We start from the raw sequence: 18,235 nt of genomic DNA, 5'->3' as shown, positions 1-18,235 counted from the left end.
GATATCACCTCTGAACAGGACAACCACACCCAGGCTCCCACAAAAACATAACAAAACACGGATACACAACTGTGACTGGAGCGAGCACATCAAAGATACAGGCAGCACAACAGCGAACGCTACGTGACTTTGTCAGGATTTTGGAAGGTTTTTATGTTTTTGAGGCGTGATGAGTGGTTTTTAAGAAAAATAATGGTCAGCAATTCTTTGTGTCAAAAGATGGAAACTACTCCCATGTTGTTCAAAAGAAGAAAAACAAGAATACTCAGAGGGGTTTGGTGCTTTGGAAGAGTATCAATAGTTTCTACTGGATCCCCTACTGATGCTCCTTATAATACCGCCTCGCTTTTTGTTCTTGTTTTACAGCCAATCTCAGAAACATGCTGACATGAAGAAAGTGGTTTAAAGATCAGAGAGAAACAGTGGAAAATTAGCGACTTAAAACATTTATTTAAAATATTATAGTGGCTTTTAGGAGATGGTGCATCAAGATGGAGCATCTGTAGCAAGCCTCAAAAGGTCCTGATGTGATACTTTATATTTCTCACAAAATTAAATCAAAACTGGGGAAATGTGGGGTGTCCTGGAGGCTCCAAACTTTTAGTGTGTGACCACTTAACACAAAGCATTATCTACATGTGGCCCCTCATCAGTGGGGAGGTTTCATCCCCTTTGTAAGTCTGAATGTTTTTTTTCAAAGGCCCGAAACACCTCAAACAATTCATGAGAAAACAAGACTACTGCTGTGTCTCAACTCGTGTACTTCTGTACTTTCACTTAATATTTTGAGTGCATAAGTGCGTTCACACTGAGAAGTATGGAAAAATGCAGTGCACTATGAGTACCCAGATGGTGCACTCAAAACGGTCAGTAAGTTGAGTGTGGAACTATGGACACTTCTCGCCCTCAATGGACACCATCTTGGCTACGTAGCGGAAGGGGAGGGACCACTTTTCAAACTGGAAATGGCGGCCGAGGACTGTGCGACCATGAACATCGCACCACTATACTGTTGTCGGGTATAAGCCAGCAGTATGTTTATTGGGTTAATTTAGCAGTCTGTAATGATTTGGTACCGCGAACAATAATGCGAATGCTAATGCTAGTTTGCTAACTAGCTAATTTGCGGTTGTCATTTCCGGTGAATGCACAACAGCCGTGTTTGGTTTGAGACAACATTACCCTGCCGAAATTCATGCAGTACGCCAATAAGCACATAGTGCACATAGTACACTACATGGAACTGACAGAAGTATGTGATTTGAGACACATCAACAGCCATGCTAGCAGCTCTGAGGGCTGTGTGTAGGCGCAGTGGTGCTTTAAGCTAAATGCTAATGTCAGCACACCAACATGCTCACAATGACAACACTGATGTTTAGCAGTTATAATGTTTACTATTTTCATCTCGGTTTAGTGTTTTAGCGTACTGACATTTGATAACTAGCCTTACACACAAAGTGCACACACACACACAGTACAGCTGCGGCTGATGATGTCATTCGTTTTCAGGGACTCTCAGCTCCTATCTTAAGTTATGTTTCAAAGATAGTAAAAATCTTTTCTTTGTATTACAGACGCAATTCCTGAACTCCTGGCTGTGCCCCATCCTGTCTCAGACCTCCTATCTTATCTTAAGAAGTCCTAACTATAACTGTAAATCAGCGCTCATCCTGTCATGTCTGTATCTATGTTTAGAACGTACACGAGACTGCCTGTCACTTTGATTAGATTGTACCCGTCGGCTACTCTACATGGACATATCAGCTAGGGATGGGAATGGAGAACTAGTTCCAAACTGTCCGATCCATCGGAACAGTTTGTTTCCAAGCTTGTCAATTCCTTTTGTCAATGCCAGCATGTTTTCTGACAGTCGGGTGCTGCAACACAATGACATCAAACTCATGGAAGAAATGTTCCAGTGCACGGCTTCATTTAACTGAGAAAGATGGCAACAGTGCTGCTTGTTATGTCTATGAAATGATAATTTCATGTCAGCATGGAAACACCATCTCTCTACACAACAGAAATTCCAGGAATTCCATGTGTTTGACACTGCTTCCCAACCGAGCTGTGATATAGTAACATCAGCGCCACGCAGGCTGCCTTTGCAAAATTTTACTTTGACCAAGAGAAAAACTATTTTGACTACATAAAAGCGAATGCTGTACAAACATTCTCCAATTTCATCTACACCAGTGATTCCCAACTGGTCCAGTCATGAGGTCCAGATTTTTCCTTCGTCATTTATTCAAGGTCCACACAGTTTAATTTATTCAGCGTCATACTTGCGTTTGGCCATGTAATTGAGCTAGTTTGCTGCCGCTGTCATGAAGCTGTCCATTATTCACTCACTCTACAGCAGGTAGAGCGAAAAAAAAAAAGTCGAAAAAAAGTTAATAACTTACAAATTATGGCGAAAAGGTAGTTTCTTGCAACCCTAGAATTAGGATAAAAATATTCACAAACGAAAAAACACTTCTGGTTGCTGATAAGTAGTGTTTAACTTTTGATTTAACACTAAAAATTAAAACCCTCGGCTCACACTGCAGCGCAAGCAGACAGATGTGCGACTCAGAGCAGCATGTGTCACTAACACCAGACTCAGAGCGCAGCGGACCAGTGGAAAATGTCACCATCAGCATATTATCTTACATCAATAAAATCTATTTTATCATTATTTTGAGTCACATTGTTGAAAGAATTTAGTCGTCTGTGTTCAAGCAGCAATCGAATCCCGTGCCATCGAACGAAGCTTCGAAGCTTTGAATTTTTTGGGTCAGCCCTACTTAAAAGCACAAATTTTAACCTCGTGGAGGCACAGCGGAAAAGAAAGGGGATCGCCAAACTGATCAGGATTCATCATCTGAGGATCATTAATGTTTTTACAAAATTTCCTAACAACACATCCAAAAGTTGTTGATATATTTTAGCCTGGAAAATAGTGAGGAAGGAAGAACAGCAAGAGGGTTAGACCAGAACCAGGAACTGTCTCACTGATTTCTTAAACCTAATCTGTTATTGACTTGGACAGATTCTGTCGAGGTGACTTTTACCTTCTGCCTGGGCTGGTTGGGGGAGGACACCACCACCGTGTTGCAGATAGTGAGAGCGATGAAGAAATCAATGATGTCGGCGAGGTCAGAGGGCAGCTGGGACACGGGCTGGCTGTGGAAGCGCATGAAGTCCAACTGACTGCTGCATTCGTTGACTTTGTCCAGGAGCTGAGGGTCGGGGGTGATATCTTTCTCCTGCAGGACAGAGGACGGTTTATCAGAGGAGAGCACAAAGCAGCACAAAGTACGAGGACGGCGTGACAGCGAGGCGCACTGACCATGGGGCTGCTGAAGGCCGTGTGCTTAGACAGGATGCTGGCTCGCTTGGCCTCCGCCCTGCTGCCTGTCCTGCGGTGGGACTTTGTGCTGTGGGAGCGCAGCACCACTCGGGCGCTCTGGTGGCTGGTCACACTGTCCCGCCTGGGCAGAGTGCCACCGTGAGACGTGCACTCTTCCTCCTCAGAATCCATCTCCTGGTACATAGCAAGTCTTCTAGCTGGATAACACACACACATCATTAGGAGTTACTTAAAAGGCAATAACTGCTGAATGAGGGAGTGTGTGTTTGCTGGCTTGTCTCACCATTGGCATCATGGGAGTACTCCACCCCTGCCACAGTGCAGCGGCGAAACACCATCTTATTCTCCGTCAGAGTGCCCGTCTTGTCAGAGAAGATGTATTGCATCTGGCCGAGATCCTCGGTGATATTAAGAGCTCTGCACTGCAGGTGAGAGTCCGTCTCCTCGTCGTACAGATCCATGTCCTGATGGATGAAGTACACTTGGCAGATCTTGACGATCTCAATCGACACAAAAAGCGAGATGGGTATCAGCACCTGGGAGAGGACAGAGAAGAGGTAGATTTGGTTATCAGTTTCTAAAGCCTTCTCTGTGACACATTCACAGTATATACACAGAAAAAAAGCGGAGTAGCTCAACTAATTTGGATAAATAGAAAGCACAATTTGAGAAAATACAGAGCCATATTGAGTCAGCTGTAACACCTGGACAATAAAAGCTGAGTGTGTGTGTGTGAAAACTACACTTAACAAAAATATAACATGTCTGTTTTTCCTCCTATCTTTCATGAGTTAAAATTAAAGATCTAACACTTTTTTATGGAAACGAAAAACTTATTTCTCTCAAACTTTGGTCACACATTTGTTAAAATAAGTTTTGGTGAACATTCATTTTCCAAGATCATCCATCCACCCAACAGGTGTGTCATGACAAGATGCTGATTAAACATCATTACTACACAAGTGTGAGCTTGAGCTGGTCACAATACAAGACTACTCGAAAAAGACAAAAGACATTTATCAGGCACTCTGACTGGATACAGATATTCACTTTTTGGTCATAGAGGATTCATCTGTGGAGAGAGCACTTCTCTAAAGTAGGGATGCTGAATTTTTTGCAGATATCCAATATGCTGATATTCATGTGCGTACCAATGTATGAACATCAACTTGAGAGAGAGAGAACTTGTAACTTAAAGGGAAATTTCAGTTTATTTCAACCTGTCTCCTATCGTCCTAAATTTGTTTCAAGTGACTAGTGACATAAAAATAATAGTTAGCATGTTAGCCGTTAGCCTAGATACAGCCGGGCGCATAGTAGCGTCAGACCTGTTAAAACGTAAGTGAACGGGCATACTTCAAGTGCAAAGTTAGTCCACTAAACAAGCTTTTTTTCCACAAAGACCGCCTCATATCGTTAGGATAAATGTCAGAGAACATACAGAAAACGTTAGACGTATAGAAAATGTTGCGCCTCTCTCTCTCTCCTCCTCCGTTCTTCAATTTCACGAAGCTCTTCCTGCTCTACATGTCGTTTTCTATATGTTCTCTGACATTTATCCTAACGATATGAGGCGGTCTTTGTGGAAAAAAAGCTTGTTTAGTGGACTAACTCTGCACTTGAAGTATGCCCGTTCACTTACGTTTTAACAGGTCTGACACTACTATGCACCCCGGCTGTATCTAGGCTAACGGCTAACATGCTAACTATTATTTTTATGTCACTAGTCACTTGAAACAATTTTAGGACGATAGGAGACGGGTTGAAATAAACCGAAATTTCCCTTTTAGAGGTAGATTAAATGTGTAACAACATTGTTTTCACACCACTCTGAAAAGTATACGTATATCAATTTGTGGGAGAGCACTGGAGGGAGCGTCATGTGATCGCGGGATCATGTGATTGTGTTTAGGACTCATCTCCACACCAGAGAGGACGGCCTCACTCCGTCACTGGGATAAGAAATCAAACAAAGTAAAGATATCAGACAGTTCAAAGAGAGGTACGAACACAGCATCTTCACAAGCTACACAAATAACTGGAGGGAATGTAAAACACACTCAGTTTGATTAGTGATGGACTGGGCTTCATTCCATTTCAGATTGCCGTCCGTTTGCCGTAACCAAATCCAAACGCCACTAATGCATAAATAAATAAATAAACAAATAAATAAATAAATGAATAAGAAAAAATAAGGCTGAGCACGGAAGAACCAGAGAGGAAACACCATGACATGGAGCCGTCTGTCCCTGGCAACCCGGCCACCCTCCACTCCACCAGGGGAGAGCAGACCCCAAGCCAGCGCCACAGAACCAGCCCCCCAGGAATCTTCCTCCCAGCAGCACAGATCTATACAACCAACACAGTTTCAAGGTGGACACCCAAAATCAGTGTCACCAGTTCAGTATCTGACCAAATGTCTCCCCTTCTGTTCCTTCGATATGACGCTGAGTAATGGCCAGAAAGGTGTTTAATGCAGAACATTAGATGTCACAGTGAAGCTGACCCTTGATCTTTCCATTTCATTTTTGAGTCCAAGTGAACGTTTGAACAAAATTTGAAAACATTTCCTCAAGGTGTTCTTGAGATATCGCGTTCATGAGAATGGGATGGAAGGACGGACAACCCAAAAACATAATGCCTTCGACCATGGCTATCGCCAGCACAGAGGCATAAAAAAAAGACATAAAAGAATAGGAGGGTGATGGATGCCATCTTGTCAGAAATGCAAGTCTATAATTCCTAGAGCCCCGTCAAAGGATCTTAGTCAATAGGTCTTTGTATAATTTTTGATAAGGTCTGAAAAATATTGCTCCAATAATGTGATACCCTCAAGCAACTGCAGAACGATATGAGCTAATGATACCATTACAAGGGCACAGCGTCACATGAAGGACCTACATCTGGAAATATCCTCTGAGTTTTTGTTTAGACTAGTTCAAGTGAGGTTTAACCTAAACTGCAGGAGGCCATGTCTCGTATAAACTGGTCTGTCTACCACTGCTCCTCTGTAATCTCTTTATCTAGGTCGTCCTGCCAGGCTGATTTCAAGTGTTTCATAGTTGCTATAAATGTCAATTGACACAGTTTCGCATATATGTTTGTTATGCCTCCTTTATTGTGAGGTATCATTTCACTGAAGACTGGTTTGATTATGAGAATTAATGTATTGCTATGCCTTCTCTCATCGTGAGGGCCGACTGGCAGATGCGGACACAAAATAAAGTGCTTTTCAAAACAACACTTTAGGTTACATGTTAAACATGCTATATTTATTTTTATATCACTTTGTCAAACAAAAACGCTGCAGTCATCTTACCTTTAACAGGTTTGAATGATGCTTTCTCTGAGACAATCCTGGTAACAGCCACAGCCGGTCTAATTTGACCAATTGTAAGTCATTAAAGTCAAGTGATTAAAGTGTGACCCTATCGGCCTGTCGTATCGGCCTTTATCTGCCGATACTGATGACGTGCCGATATTATAGTGCATCATTACTACGAGTGCCAGATGCAGTTGGAGGCGAGCAGTTGCCCACTCAAGTCGGTTACGATGACGGACTGCTGCCAAGTCAACATCCTGGTGAGGACGACGAGCATGCAGGTGAGCTTCTCTGAGACGGTCTCTAAAGGCCAAAACACACCGGCGGCGTCATATGACAGCGGCGTCATATGACAGCGGCGTCATATGACAGCGGCGTCATTGACGCGAGTCAAGTGCCGCCCCCAACACACACAAAAAGCGTCACGCTGCGGGGCATCAACCGCATTTCTATTGCACGGGAGCTGGGAAGTACAAAATAGCGCTTTTTCAAGGGCGACGACGCTGGAAAAATAGGACAATAGCGTAAAGTGCCGCAGTGCGGCCGCCGGTGTGGGTTTGTAAATAGAAAATAATGGGGGCGGCTGTTTTGACGCGCGTCGTACGCTGCCGGTGTGTTTTGGCCTTAACAGTTTGTGCAAATGTTCTTTGGTTGTGCAAACCATTTGTTGCATCAGCTGTTTCACGTAAACGACATTTGAGATGGCTTATGGTAGTGAAATAAACATTCACTTCACAGGCAACAGCTCTGGTGGACATTCCTGCTGTCAGCATGCCAATGGCACGCTTCCTCAAATCTTACAACATCCGTGGCATTGTGTTGTGTGATCAAACTGCACATTTTGGAGTGGCCTTTAATTATGACCATCCCAAGGCACACCTGTGCAGTAATGACGCTGTTTAATGAGCATCTTGATATGCCACACCTGTCAGGTGGATGGATTATCTTGGAAAAGGAGAAATACTGGCTAACATAGATGTTAGGGGCAGCAGTAGCTCAGTCTATAGCCTCTTTTACACTGGCAGATTTTCCGCAAATGTTGGGCCGTTTTGCCGGCAAGCTGCGAGCGTTTAGACACACAGAGCCGGACTGGCGAGTTGATCCGAGGTGCCCAATTTTCTGCCTCGTAGGGTAGACATATTGGCGGAACCCTTTTAGTTTAAACAGATAGAGGCGGCCTTCCACATCGGGAGGGGCTGTTGAAGACTTGTGGGAGGAGCTGTTGATGACGCCGCACGTGTGACCCACTGGTGGTGGATAAACATGAAACGGCTGATAGCAGGAATTAGTGAGCAGCTAGTAGCAAGAGGGAAACGCAAACCTGACAGACACTGTAAAGATGAGCAACTGGGAAGACAAGGAATTGTGCGCCCTCCTTGCCCTCGCAAACGAAGAGGCCATTAACCGTCAGATGACGGGGACGGTGAAGAACGGGCCGACTTATGAGAGAATCGCCAAAGGACTGACCAGCTGCAGCTTCCCTCCCACGTCACTGTTTCCGTCACACGCTGAGCTACACGTTTTGTTACTTGCTCACGCCCCCCATTGCCCCAAAAAAGGCGCATTCTGTATAAACAAAAGTAGGTTTTTCCCCGATTTTGCTTTTAAACTGCCATTGCTGAACGAAGACTGATTGGGCTTTCCTGCAAATCTGCACGATTCCTGTTTAAAAAGGGCTTAAAGCATCCGGACCAAATATGGAGCACGGACTGGCAACTGGAAAGGTGCAAGTTTGCCTGAGGTATCAAGGTACTGATCTCAAACTGCCTGGGGCACCTGTCCATGGGCAGCCCCCCGACTCTGACATCTCTCCATTTAATGCTCAGGGACAGGGATCGTCTTTTGACAAATTTGGACCAAAATATGAGAGAAATACGTCTTTTGTGTACATAGTTGAAAGCCTTACATCTTTCATTTCATCGATTCGTCTTCAGTGCAGTTAGTAAGCGAGCAGAAGTTGAAACAGTTCGCGACAAATGTTGAATAAATGGTTAAAATAGAAAGCTGGAAGTAAAGACGCACTGGAAACAGTGAAAGTTATGGATAAACACTTGATTACGATAGCTACAGTAATTTTCTGTTAACTTTTCCATTGTTCACCTTCCTAATAATGTGATTTATTATATACAAGTGTTCTGGGTTTACGTTTCATTGTTTAAAAAATGTTGGTGTAATCTCGAGTGAGACATTTCCATGCAACATTTCTGGAAAGTGGTTCCGGGGAAATGAGTCATAGCTCTTGGGAGGGCAGTTCAGGCTCCATGTGCCTGGAGAGTCATGTGTTTATTTTAGAGGGCATCAAGCAATGTCTGCCAATACTGGTAGGTCCTCTAACCTCAGACAGTCGCTGTTTGTACAGTGGAACCAATCACTGACTTCTCATTCGCTGCTAAAGTGACAACATCTGACATGGGACAGGGTGACATGTTCACCGACGTTCTGAAAGCAAGCGGACCAAAAAATCTAAAACAAACAAATCAATAGCTGTCAGGAGGCTCTTCTTCATCTTGTATTAGAGAGATTATTTTGCAGTATGAAGCGAGTGCTTCCTCACTGCTCGTCCAGATGAAACATGACGATAAAGATCTAGAGGTCACACACCCACAGGGAGAGAAATAGCAACTGCCGCTGTTTTGATTTAAGACCATGCTTGTGTACAGTGGGATAAAACATTTCAAAGCTAATCATACTGGGTCCTGTTTCCGTCTTTATCTGGGCCTTTGTTTCTTTAAGCCTCTCTCTGGTTCGTACCTGAAAGACGATGATCATGGTGAGGAAGAGATAAATGGCTGACATGATGGGTGATAAGTCCGTCCCCTCTGGACTAAGAACGTCAAACACAGGTCTCTTATCTCCGTACTGAAACATCCACAGCCCATGACCTGGAACAGCAACATCACAAGGTCAACTCATATAAACACTGCAACGAGGAGATATAAATAAACAGAACAGTAAACACAGTCTGGAATGAAGAAATGAAATGAAGGTTTTTAAATTAAATTTCTCAACAGATTGATTTAAAAAACAGGGGTTAACACAAGTGAAGTGTTCCTTACCAACAGCAGTAAACAGGCACATGACCAGCAGGATGATGACACACCAGAACACATCTACATTCATTTGTCTCTCCAGTTTACTACGCTTGTAGCGCGGGCCGTTGTTGTTTAGCATGGCTTTGGTCTCATGACCTGTGAGGAAGACAGTGTTTTAGCAGCAGCAGGTCAGAGGTCAGATATAGAGTGTGAGAGCTTACAGCAAAGTTATTTTAGTGGCTAACCTGCGTAAATGACTATTCCCACAGCCTCCTCTGTGTTGCGGATGGTGCAGCCTCTCAGCAGCAGGTTTTCTTTGTAAAGTGCATCTCTTCTGCCACTTCGATGGATTCTGTCGGGTTAGAAGATGCATACAATGATTATAATCTTAATATGTATTGTATTGTTTAGAACCTTGTATTGCAACTTTGCAAAAAAAGGTGCAACACAAATCAATAAAGTTTAAGCATAAAGTTTAATTTATAGAGCTGGGCAATATGAAGAAAATCAAATATCGCAATCACAAGGTTGACCGTTGGCACTGTTACAAAATATTTACTCAATGAGATGTTTTGTAAATCAGTCCTTTTGGGATTTCACAGGCTTTTTGGGACTGCTGTGACCTTAAATGCCTGATTTCATGGCAGCTTTTCTAATCAATTGCAATGCATGCTGCCATGCTTTCAGGCATTTAAGGCATTATTTCCATGAAATTATGGGAACAAGTAAGAACTGCAAAAACAGTTGCAATATTTCACTGAAACTGAAGGCAACTTGTTAAAGTGACAATAAACTGCACTGTCAGGGGTTTGTGATTTATAACACACTAATTCAGGCTGTACACGCCTCAGAATTCAGTCAGTTGAGTGGATTTGGCCATTCATTACAAATATTAGACTAGTCGCTCTTTTTTTCCATATAGAGAGAGATTATAGATTATAGAGTGTGAGAGTTTTAACGTTCTGGGTGACAGTGACATTCCCTCCACGCTAATACTTGCTTTCTGTGGTAACAACAGATTGTAAATGAGCAACAACATTTTTTGCCGATACTAGATATCAAAACAAAGCCAGAGTCTGTGTTGTATTGAGCTGCTGTGAGCTGTAAATTCACAACTTCTGAGCAGAAGGCTTAAGATAACGTTGTCTCAGAGCATTACGGGCAAAGCCTCTCTTCCTCCAGGCAGCTGCCTCAGACTCACCCTGGGTCTGGGTCTGCAGCTGCCTGTACTGGAGAGCAGTGTGAAAGTGAAGAGCACTCACTCTGCAGCTAAATCTGGGGACCAACTCATCCCCAAAAGTAAACTGCACACTGACTTACAAAAAACAAACAAAAAAACACAGACTACTTGACCTGAAGGGTTAGGGAAACTCAGTCGACTGATGATTCCAAACTTTGACTTTCAGGGGGGCTGCCCTGACGCTAACTGTACCTCATCTTGATTCTTTCAGCACATATAATAGATCTGGATGCAACAGCCTCTGTCATGATGATTTGTCTTGTCTGTTATTCACACGTTTCAGCCATTCTCTTGGTGTGTTTTGGCAAAATGAATGAACAAAACTGACAAATTGAAAACTTGTTAATCAACAATGTTGCACACGGTGCAAAACAGTTCACTCCTGCTTTCGTGCAGAACATCAGGGAGTTGTTACAATGCTTGGTCAAATCTGCGGAAAAGTTGCAGTGATTGGACAACATTGCGAGATTGCGCAGAATTCACAGAGATTGGTTGAATTTGCGTTAATCGTTGCGATCCTGAAGGGGCGGATAAATAAACACCAGTAATGTGGATAAAATTACTTAGTGGGTAAAGACGAGTAATAGAACAGATAGAACAGTCTGAGATTAGAAAATTACACCACTTTACTGTAATGAACTCTTTAAACCAGGAAATGGTACTACAGTATCTAAAAAAATCTAAGACGACATATGGTCTCATATCATGATATCGATATAGCATCGATATATTGCCCAGCCCTTCCATACGAGTTGGTCCAAAGTGCTATCCAACAAAGGCAAAATGACCATGGATGTCTTCAGAATCAGGTGAAAAATACTGATGCTCCAGGAGAAATAGAGTATCTCTATAGCAGAGCCCCCGAGACAACATCAGTTTATTCTGCTGAGCACCTCAATCGATCACGCTCTAAAGCATCGTGGTCTTCCCTCACCAGGAGCCCTTATCTCAGCACAAATTCCCTCTGATACAGAAGCACTGACCGTGCTACCGCTCCACTGAAACCCCTCGGGCTTAGAGTCAATCAGCCAATTCACCGCTTCATCGCTGACCCTCAGATCTCACTTCAGACTAAATTTAAAGCTTGTCAGGCTCATCTGGAGCGTCGATGTCGTACAAAGACTGCATTCAGCTCTTAGCCAGCCCACCAAGGAAGTTTAAACCCTCTTAGAAAAGGCTTTTTAACTTAAAGTGAGATGTATGTTGAGCTGTATTAAATGTGCCTGTTGTGGGGGGCGCTGAGCTTTTAATGTCAGCCTTAATCCCATTACTAAATCAAGGATTACAAGTGAGTAAGTTAAACGGCCCCACAACCTTCAGCTGGAAGCAGCGTTTAATCATCTCTGTTGTAGCTTCTGTCAAAGTCACACAACTGTCAGCGTGTTTGCAAACAGTTCATCCTTTGGCCTCTGACAGGCTGACACGTCACCACCGCTACAGATTGATAACTGTGTCCCTGAGCTCCGAGCAGCCGTAGTTCACACACAGCTCGTCTGAGTTCATAGCTCACACCGTTCAAGAAATTGATAACACTCTGAGACGCAGAGTGCTTTCTCTCCCAGAGCGGTAGTGAGATTAGACTGGGTGCCATTGGCCGTAATGTAATAAAACACTGCTGAGACAACTGCCCTCCACCCCAACCCCCCCACCCCCCACCCCCGCCACTGTGCCCTGTGATCCACTGTAGCCTGGCAACTGAATACCTGCAGCATCTGGTCTCCTTCTGGGCAAAGAATAAATGTCATAATCATGTGAGTGCTGGTCAGCCCGGCTGCTTTACTGTGAGCCAAGAGGACGTTTCTCATCGTCTCAGTGAGGAGACACAATGAAAGGACAGAGCCGACACACCTGACAGAAATCCAGGTCTTTGAAAACTCTGACAACAGCAGGGAGCGAACATGCTGCATCCCACTGATAAACATGAATAGTTCAACGTTTAGGGAAATGGTATTTGCTTTTTTGCGGAGAGTAAGATGAGAAGATTGACACCATTCTCACGTCTGTGCCATAGACTGTATATAAAGATGGATGGTGCGTCACCACTTCCTCCGACTACATAAAAACAAAGTCAAAATATCTCCGATACGAGCGCTGCCATCTTGCACTGGTGATGCCATGGTATCAAGGTCCCACCTGCTCGTATCAATCGCTAGTCAATCAGAGCTATCATGACATCACAGCCCCTTTTTATAGCATCAAAAGCAATCAAAACCAAACCAAAATTTCAACATACATCAGCACGACAAGAACAACCTTAAATGATAGAATCCATCCTTGGAGTAATGTATTTAACGTGTACTTTGATTTTTTAGTTTGGCTCATGTTCCATCTAACATGGAGGGGGCTGGTTACTGCACTGTAGCTGGCCACCAGGAAGCGATCAGTATGTTTGGCTTCACAGGGATCAACACTAGCTTTTAAAAGTGGTTGTCAGTCTGGAAATATGGTGTACGCACAAAAGGAGGCCTGAAAGAGGGGTCCGCCACTTCTCAGGGAAAAGTTGTGATCTATAAAAACAGACTTGATGGGAGAAACTTTGACCCATGGTTACAAACATTTTAGAGACAGTTACTTGACGACGCAGATGGTGAGGTGGAAGCCTATGTGTAGAAATTGTCGAATATTTTTTGGCGCATGTCATTTTTGGCTTTTGTCCGTGCGTACATTTTTAGTATGGATCCTATGCGCTGGCATCGGCTTTTGGTTGCCAAAACTAAAAATCTGGTTGCCATTTTTAGTCACCTCATATTTTGAGTAATTAAATACTATACAGTCAGCTCAATAATAAACATGTGACATAAAAGAATGTTTAAAAGAGTATTACAGAAACTGTAATGTTTGTCTGATACTGTACAGAGTGTCACTGACTCTAAAACAGAAGCCTGTGCACACATGAGTAACGTACATGCAGCATTGTCTGGTTCTAGTTCTGACTGCAACAGCAAAACATAAATATCACTGATGCAACAAGTAACAAAAAAAGAATCATTCTGGGGTGCACGTTTTGCTGTTTTCTCTCATTTTTTATGTTAAAAATTTGTTGCCACTGATGGCAACCAAAGGCAAAGAATTGGTTGCCAATATCTCAAAACGGTAATGGCAACCGCTACTGCCAAGCCCTTTAGGGGAGCGGTCATCTCGTCGATCTTTATACACCATCTGTGGACATAAATATGAAGCTACAGACAGTTAGCTTAGTAGTTCCCAACTGGTGGGTCGCGGTCCAAAAGTGGGCCATGGGTCCATTCTGAATGGACTGCAAGTGACTCGCAAACGTGTCAAGTTTGTAAAAAAAAACAAAAACAAAACAAAACAAAAAAACAACAACATACTTTTATTTTCCAGTACAGTGAATTTCCGGCACAGAGCTTTTATTTTTAAGTGGCAAAGGGACTTAAATGCAAACTAGCTCAAACACATGGTCAAAGACTAAGGACCAGTTGAGAACCACTGAGTTAGCCTAGCTAAGCATAAAGACTAGAAACAGGTAGAAACAGGGGCCTGTCAGAAGGGAACAAAATCTGTCTACCAGAACCTCTAAAAAGAGGTTATGAGATAAAACACGAGATATCTCTCGTTTAAACTGAAGTGTTTAAATGTCACATTGTGGTTTTATGTGCTGAATTATTTGCGGAGTGACTTCCTGGGCCCGTATTCACAAAGATTCTCAGAGTCCTCTCAGGGAGCTCCTAACTTAGCCTAAAAATTCCTAGCAAGGAATCTTAGCTTAACAGTGATTCAGGAAGTTTCTGAGAGCAAGGAGGGGACAGAAACTTTTATCTTAGTGAGGAGGTGTGGTTGACCCCGTTGCTAGGTATGACGCAGTCTTCTAAAAGCTGTGATTGGTTGTTACAAAAAGAAAAAAAAAAGTGCTCCTAGTAATGAATGGACAGTGAAATGAACCGATCATAGAACTTAGACTGTATTAAGTAATGTGTAATCGTGAAAATAATTTTATGTCATGATGATGAAACTCAGCAAAATTAAATTAATTGTTACACAGCTTCAAAATGTTTGAACGTACCTCATTCACATGCCGATTATTATATTGATTTGCTTATTGTTATGTTTACTCGCCATGCTGGTAATTTTACTGCTTAATCTATTTGATATTAATGGTGGACGCAGACTCAGCTGTCAGCAATTACTGTGATTGCTGGCCTCCTTGTAAAAAGCGGTTTGATTTGGCAGAATGACCAAAACAACGAATGAAATGGAGAAAAAAAGAACGAGAAAGCCGAACTGGACAGAAGAGCAGTGCCTGCTGTTGGCACAGCTCGTGGAGGAGAACAAAGGAGTTTTAAGAGGGAAATTCGGTCCCGGGATCACGGCACAAGGGAAGAGGCAGACTTGGGAGCGCATTGCCCGACAAATCAATGCGTCGTTCCCTCTCCTTTTACGCACAAGCGATGAGTGTGAGAAGCGCTGGTACGTGCTGCAATCCAAAGCGGGCGTTATTGCGTTACTACGCTGGGTGGGAAAAGTAAGCTCATCCCTGATGAGGTCAACCACAAACATTATCCCTGCACGATCAAGCCGGTAGCGTCTTATTAAATCACTGTCGTTCAATATACGGAGAATATCTCTCCTTCCTCTCTGTCTTTCCGCCATCTTCTCTGTTTAAGACACTCTTAGGCTTCTTAAAAGTCCTCCTCCCTCCTCTTAACAGTTTTTCACCTTAGGAGCTCTCTTAAGGCCTAAGATGCTTTGTGAATAACTTTTATCTTACCAAGGGAAAATTCTAAGAAAAATCTTAGAATTCGAGGAATTCTAAGATTTTTCTTAAAATGACGTCACTAAGGGCTACTTTTAGTCTTAGGATTCTTTGTGAATACGGGCCCTGGAGTTTTGTCATCACCATAAAGTTGCCAGGCAACCACAGAGACTTTGAATAATGTGCAAAGTAAAAAACTAGAGGATATTCAAGCAGTTTAGTGTTGACTTGACTCTCAAGAGACTGATAAAAACGTTAAAATCAAAGAGGCAGACTTGACATGTGTAGTAGTATGGATCAAGCTCCAAAAACACTGGATCCTACATTTCCCATAAAGCAACTCAAAAGTATCTTTCATTAGTCCAACTCAACTAGCAAATGCCCATGTCTTTCAATTCCCACACCTCCAGTTTGTAATCTTCACTACCAAATGTTTAGTTTCCAAAATCAAGCTAAGATAACCCTGATGACATCATCACAGTTACTTTCACACTTGACACAGCTCCACAGAAAAGGTCAAACTACTACAGGCTTAGAAGTACCTCTGGTGAGTAAACTGGCACTGAAGTGTGACATCAAAGCTGGATGACCAGTATGAAACACTACATGTAGATGAACAGGTGTCACTACTCACATACTGGTTAGTACAACAGCCACAGACTGTAAAGGAATGAGCTAAAACGTGTCTGATAAGGGAGAGGGACAAAGTACGGCAACAGGATATGATGAGGCAAGCTTTCCCATCTCTGTCAATATGTCCACTGCATCTCAAAACACACCCTCAAGCACTTCTACTACAAACACAGACAAAAAGGAAGTGAGGTATAAGACAGGAAATCAGCTGAGAGTGAGGCCAAGCTGTTGTTGAATCCTCAGGCTGGCACAGCAGTCTACAGCTTCAGTAATGAGCAAAGAGCAGCAGTTTATTCTGGTCGTGAGGAAGCATACGCATCTTCAAACGTGCATGGTCAAACAGGCAAAACCCTGCAACCACATCCCAAGAAGGCAAAATCGTAATCTCGACTTGGAAAAACTGTTTAAGTCATAATTATAAGTTGGAAACTCCTGGCTTGTTGACAGACCACAGTTTCACATTATTTCCATTTTGGAGCTAAACATTGCTCAAAACGACTGCATCAGTTTACAGTGAAATGAAAATGAAACTTGAAACCTTGAATGTGAGTTAACAAAGTTGGGTTCAGAGCAGTTGTTTTTCCCGCCACAAGATGGGCAGGCGTCTACCACACACCACACAGAGCTGAGCACTCACATGTAGCCTCGGAATCTGTTCAGGTCGTTGTTGGGCTTTTCACATTCAATGATGCCGTTGTACTTCAAGGGGTCAAAATCACAATCCTGCAAACAGACAAAAACACCTGCTGATTATTCAGGCAGTAGACAGCACCCTTCTCAGTTTGGCTTAAATGCACTTACACCAAGAGGTGTTTTTTTTAGCCTGAACATTAGAAATATGGCTCAACAAAGTGCAACACAATTAAACAACATCACAAACAGCAGCCTCGGAAATTATCATCCAGTTAACGTCCTCAAGTTCCACCAAAAACTGAGCTGTTGTATTAGACTGTATCAGATAAACTGGCAAGTAGTCTGAGTGTAAAAGTCAATTAATTGCATTGATGCCAAAAAGATCTACCTTGTGTGGCCCAAATGGAGTGACTCCTCTTAGTGTATTTTATTATTTACCCCTCCAGATGACCTGAGGTGCAGTTAATAAGAGGTGCTTGTTGTTCACCTTTGGTCATGGCATTCAAGTGGATGCCATTTGACGCCCTTAACCCACCCAAACACTGCTGTGGGCTGCTGTACCCCCCCTCATGGCACAGTACTCCCTGATGGCAGTGGCCCCCTAGCAGAAAAATGCACCATGCCACACCACAAAACCTGCTCAGGAATGACCTGATGAACACGACAAAAAGCTCAAGGCATCGTTCCGGCCTCCACATTCCCCAGATTCAAATCTGATCCAGCATCTTGGGACGTGCTGGTACCTCAGAGGTACCCTTAATCTACAGTGAGGCCTCCCTGGATCGGACTTGTCTCTGACATGTCAAGGCATGGACACATGACCTCTGGAAGGTGTCCTGTGGTGTTTGGCACCAAGGTGCTGGCTTTGGATCATTTCAGACCTGTCAGTTGTGAGTTGGGGTACCAGCACATCCCAAGATGCTCAATCAGAACGGGGTGTGGGAGATTTGGAGGCCAGGTCGACACCTTGAGCTTTTTGTCATGTTCGTCATTGGGTCTGTCAGGCTGCAGAAAGTTTCACGGTAATGTGACCGAAAATATTTAAGACCCAGCTAATCTGAATTTAAGACAATTTAAAGGGAAATTTCGGTTTATTTCAACCTGTCTCCTATCGTCCTAAATTTGTTTCAAGTGACTAGTGACATAGAAAATAATAGTTAGCATGTTAGCCGTTAGCCTAGATACAGCCGGGGCGCATAGTAGCGTCAGACCTGTTAAAACGTAAGTGAACGGGCAACCTTCAAGTGCAAAGTTAGTCCACTAAACAAGCTTTTTTTCCACAAAGACCGCCTCATATTGTTAGGAT

General features: G+C 43.2%; 1 protein-coding gene across 2 annotated transcripts in view; it reads right to left on the bottom strand.

Moving 5' to 3' along the window:
• atp10a (ATPase phospholipid transporting 10A) overlaps positions 1-18,235 on the bottom strand; it is a 52,751-nt gene that overhangs the window by 26,872 nt on the left and 7,644 nt on the right. For both annotated transcript variants that reach the window (XM_050054570.1, XM_050054572.1), the window contains exons 3-9: positions 16,934-17,019; positions 9,955-10,061; positions 9,734-9,865; positions 9,429-9,559; positions 3,639-3,891; positions 3,335-3,552; positions 3,057-3,251 (exon numbers count right to left, since the gene is read on the bottom strand). In XM_050054570.1, the coding sequence (XP_049910527.1) occupies positions 3,057-3,251; positions 3,335-3,552; positions 3,639-3,891; positions 9,429-9,559; positions 9,734-9,865; positions 9,955-10,061; positions 16,934-17,019 (1,122 nt within the window). The remainder of the gene's footprint in view (positions 1-3,056; positions 3,252-3,334; positions 3,553-3,638; positions 3,892-9,428; positions 9,560-9,733; positions 9,866-9,954; positions 10,062-16,933; positions 17,020-18,235) is intronic.

Source organism: Epinephelus moara, chromosome 10 (genome assembly GCF_006386435.1).
Source record: "Epinephelus moara isolate mb chromosome 10, YSFRI_EMoa_1.0, whole genome shotgun sequence".
Taxonomy (NCBI): Eukaryota; Metazoa; Chordata; class Actinopteri; order Perciformes; family Serranidae; genus Epinephelus; species Epinephelus moara.
The sequence above is the reverse complement of the archived record's forward strand: the minus strand, read 5'-3'. Positions and strand labels throughout refer to the sequence as shown.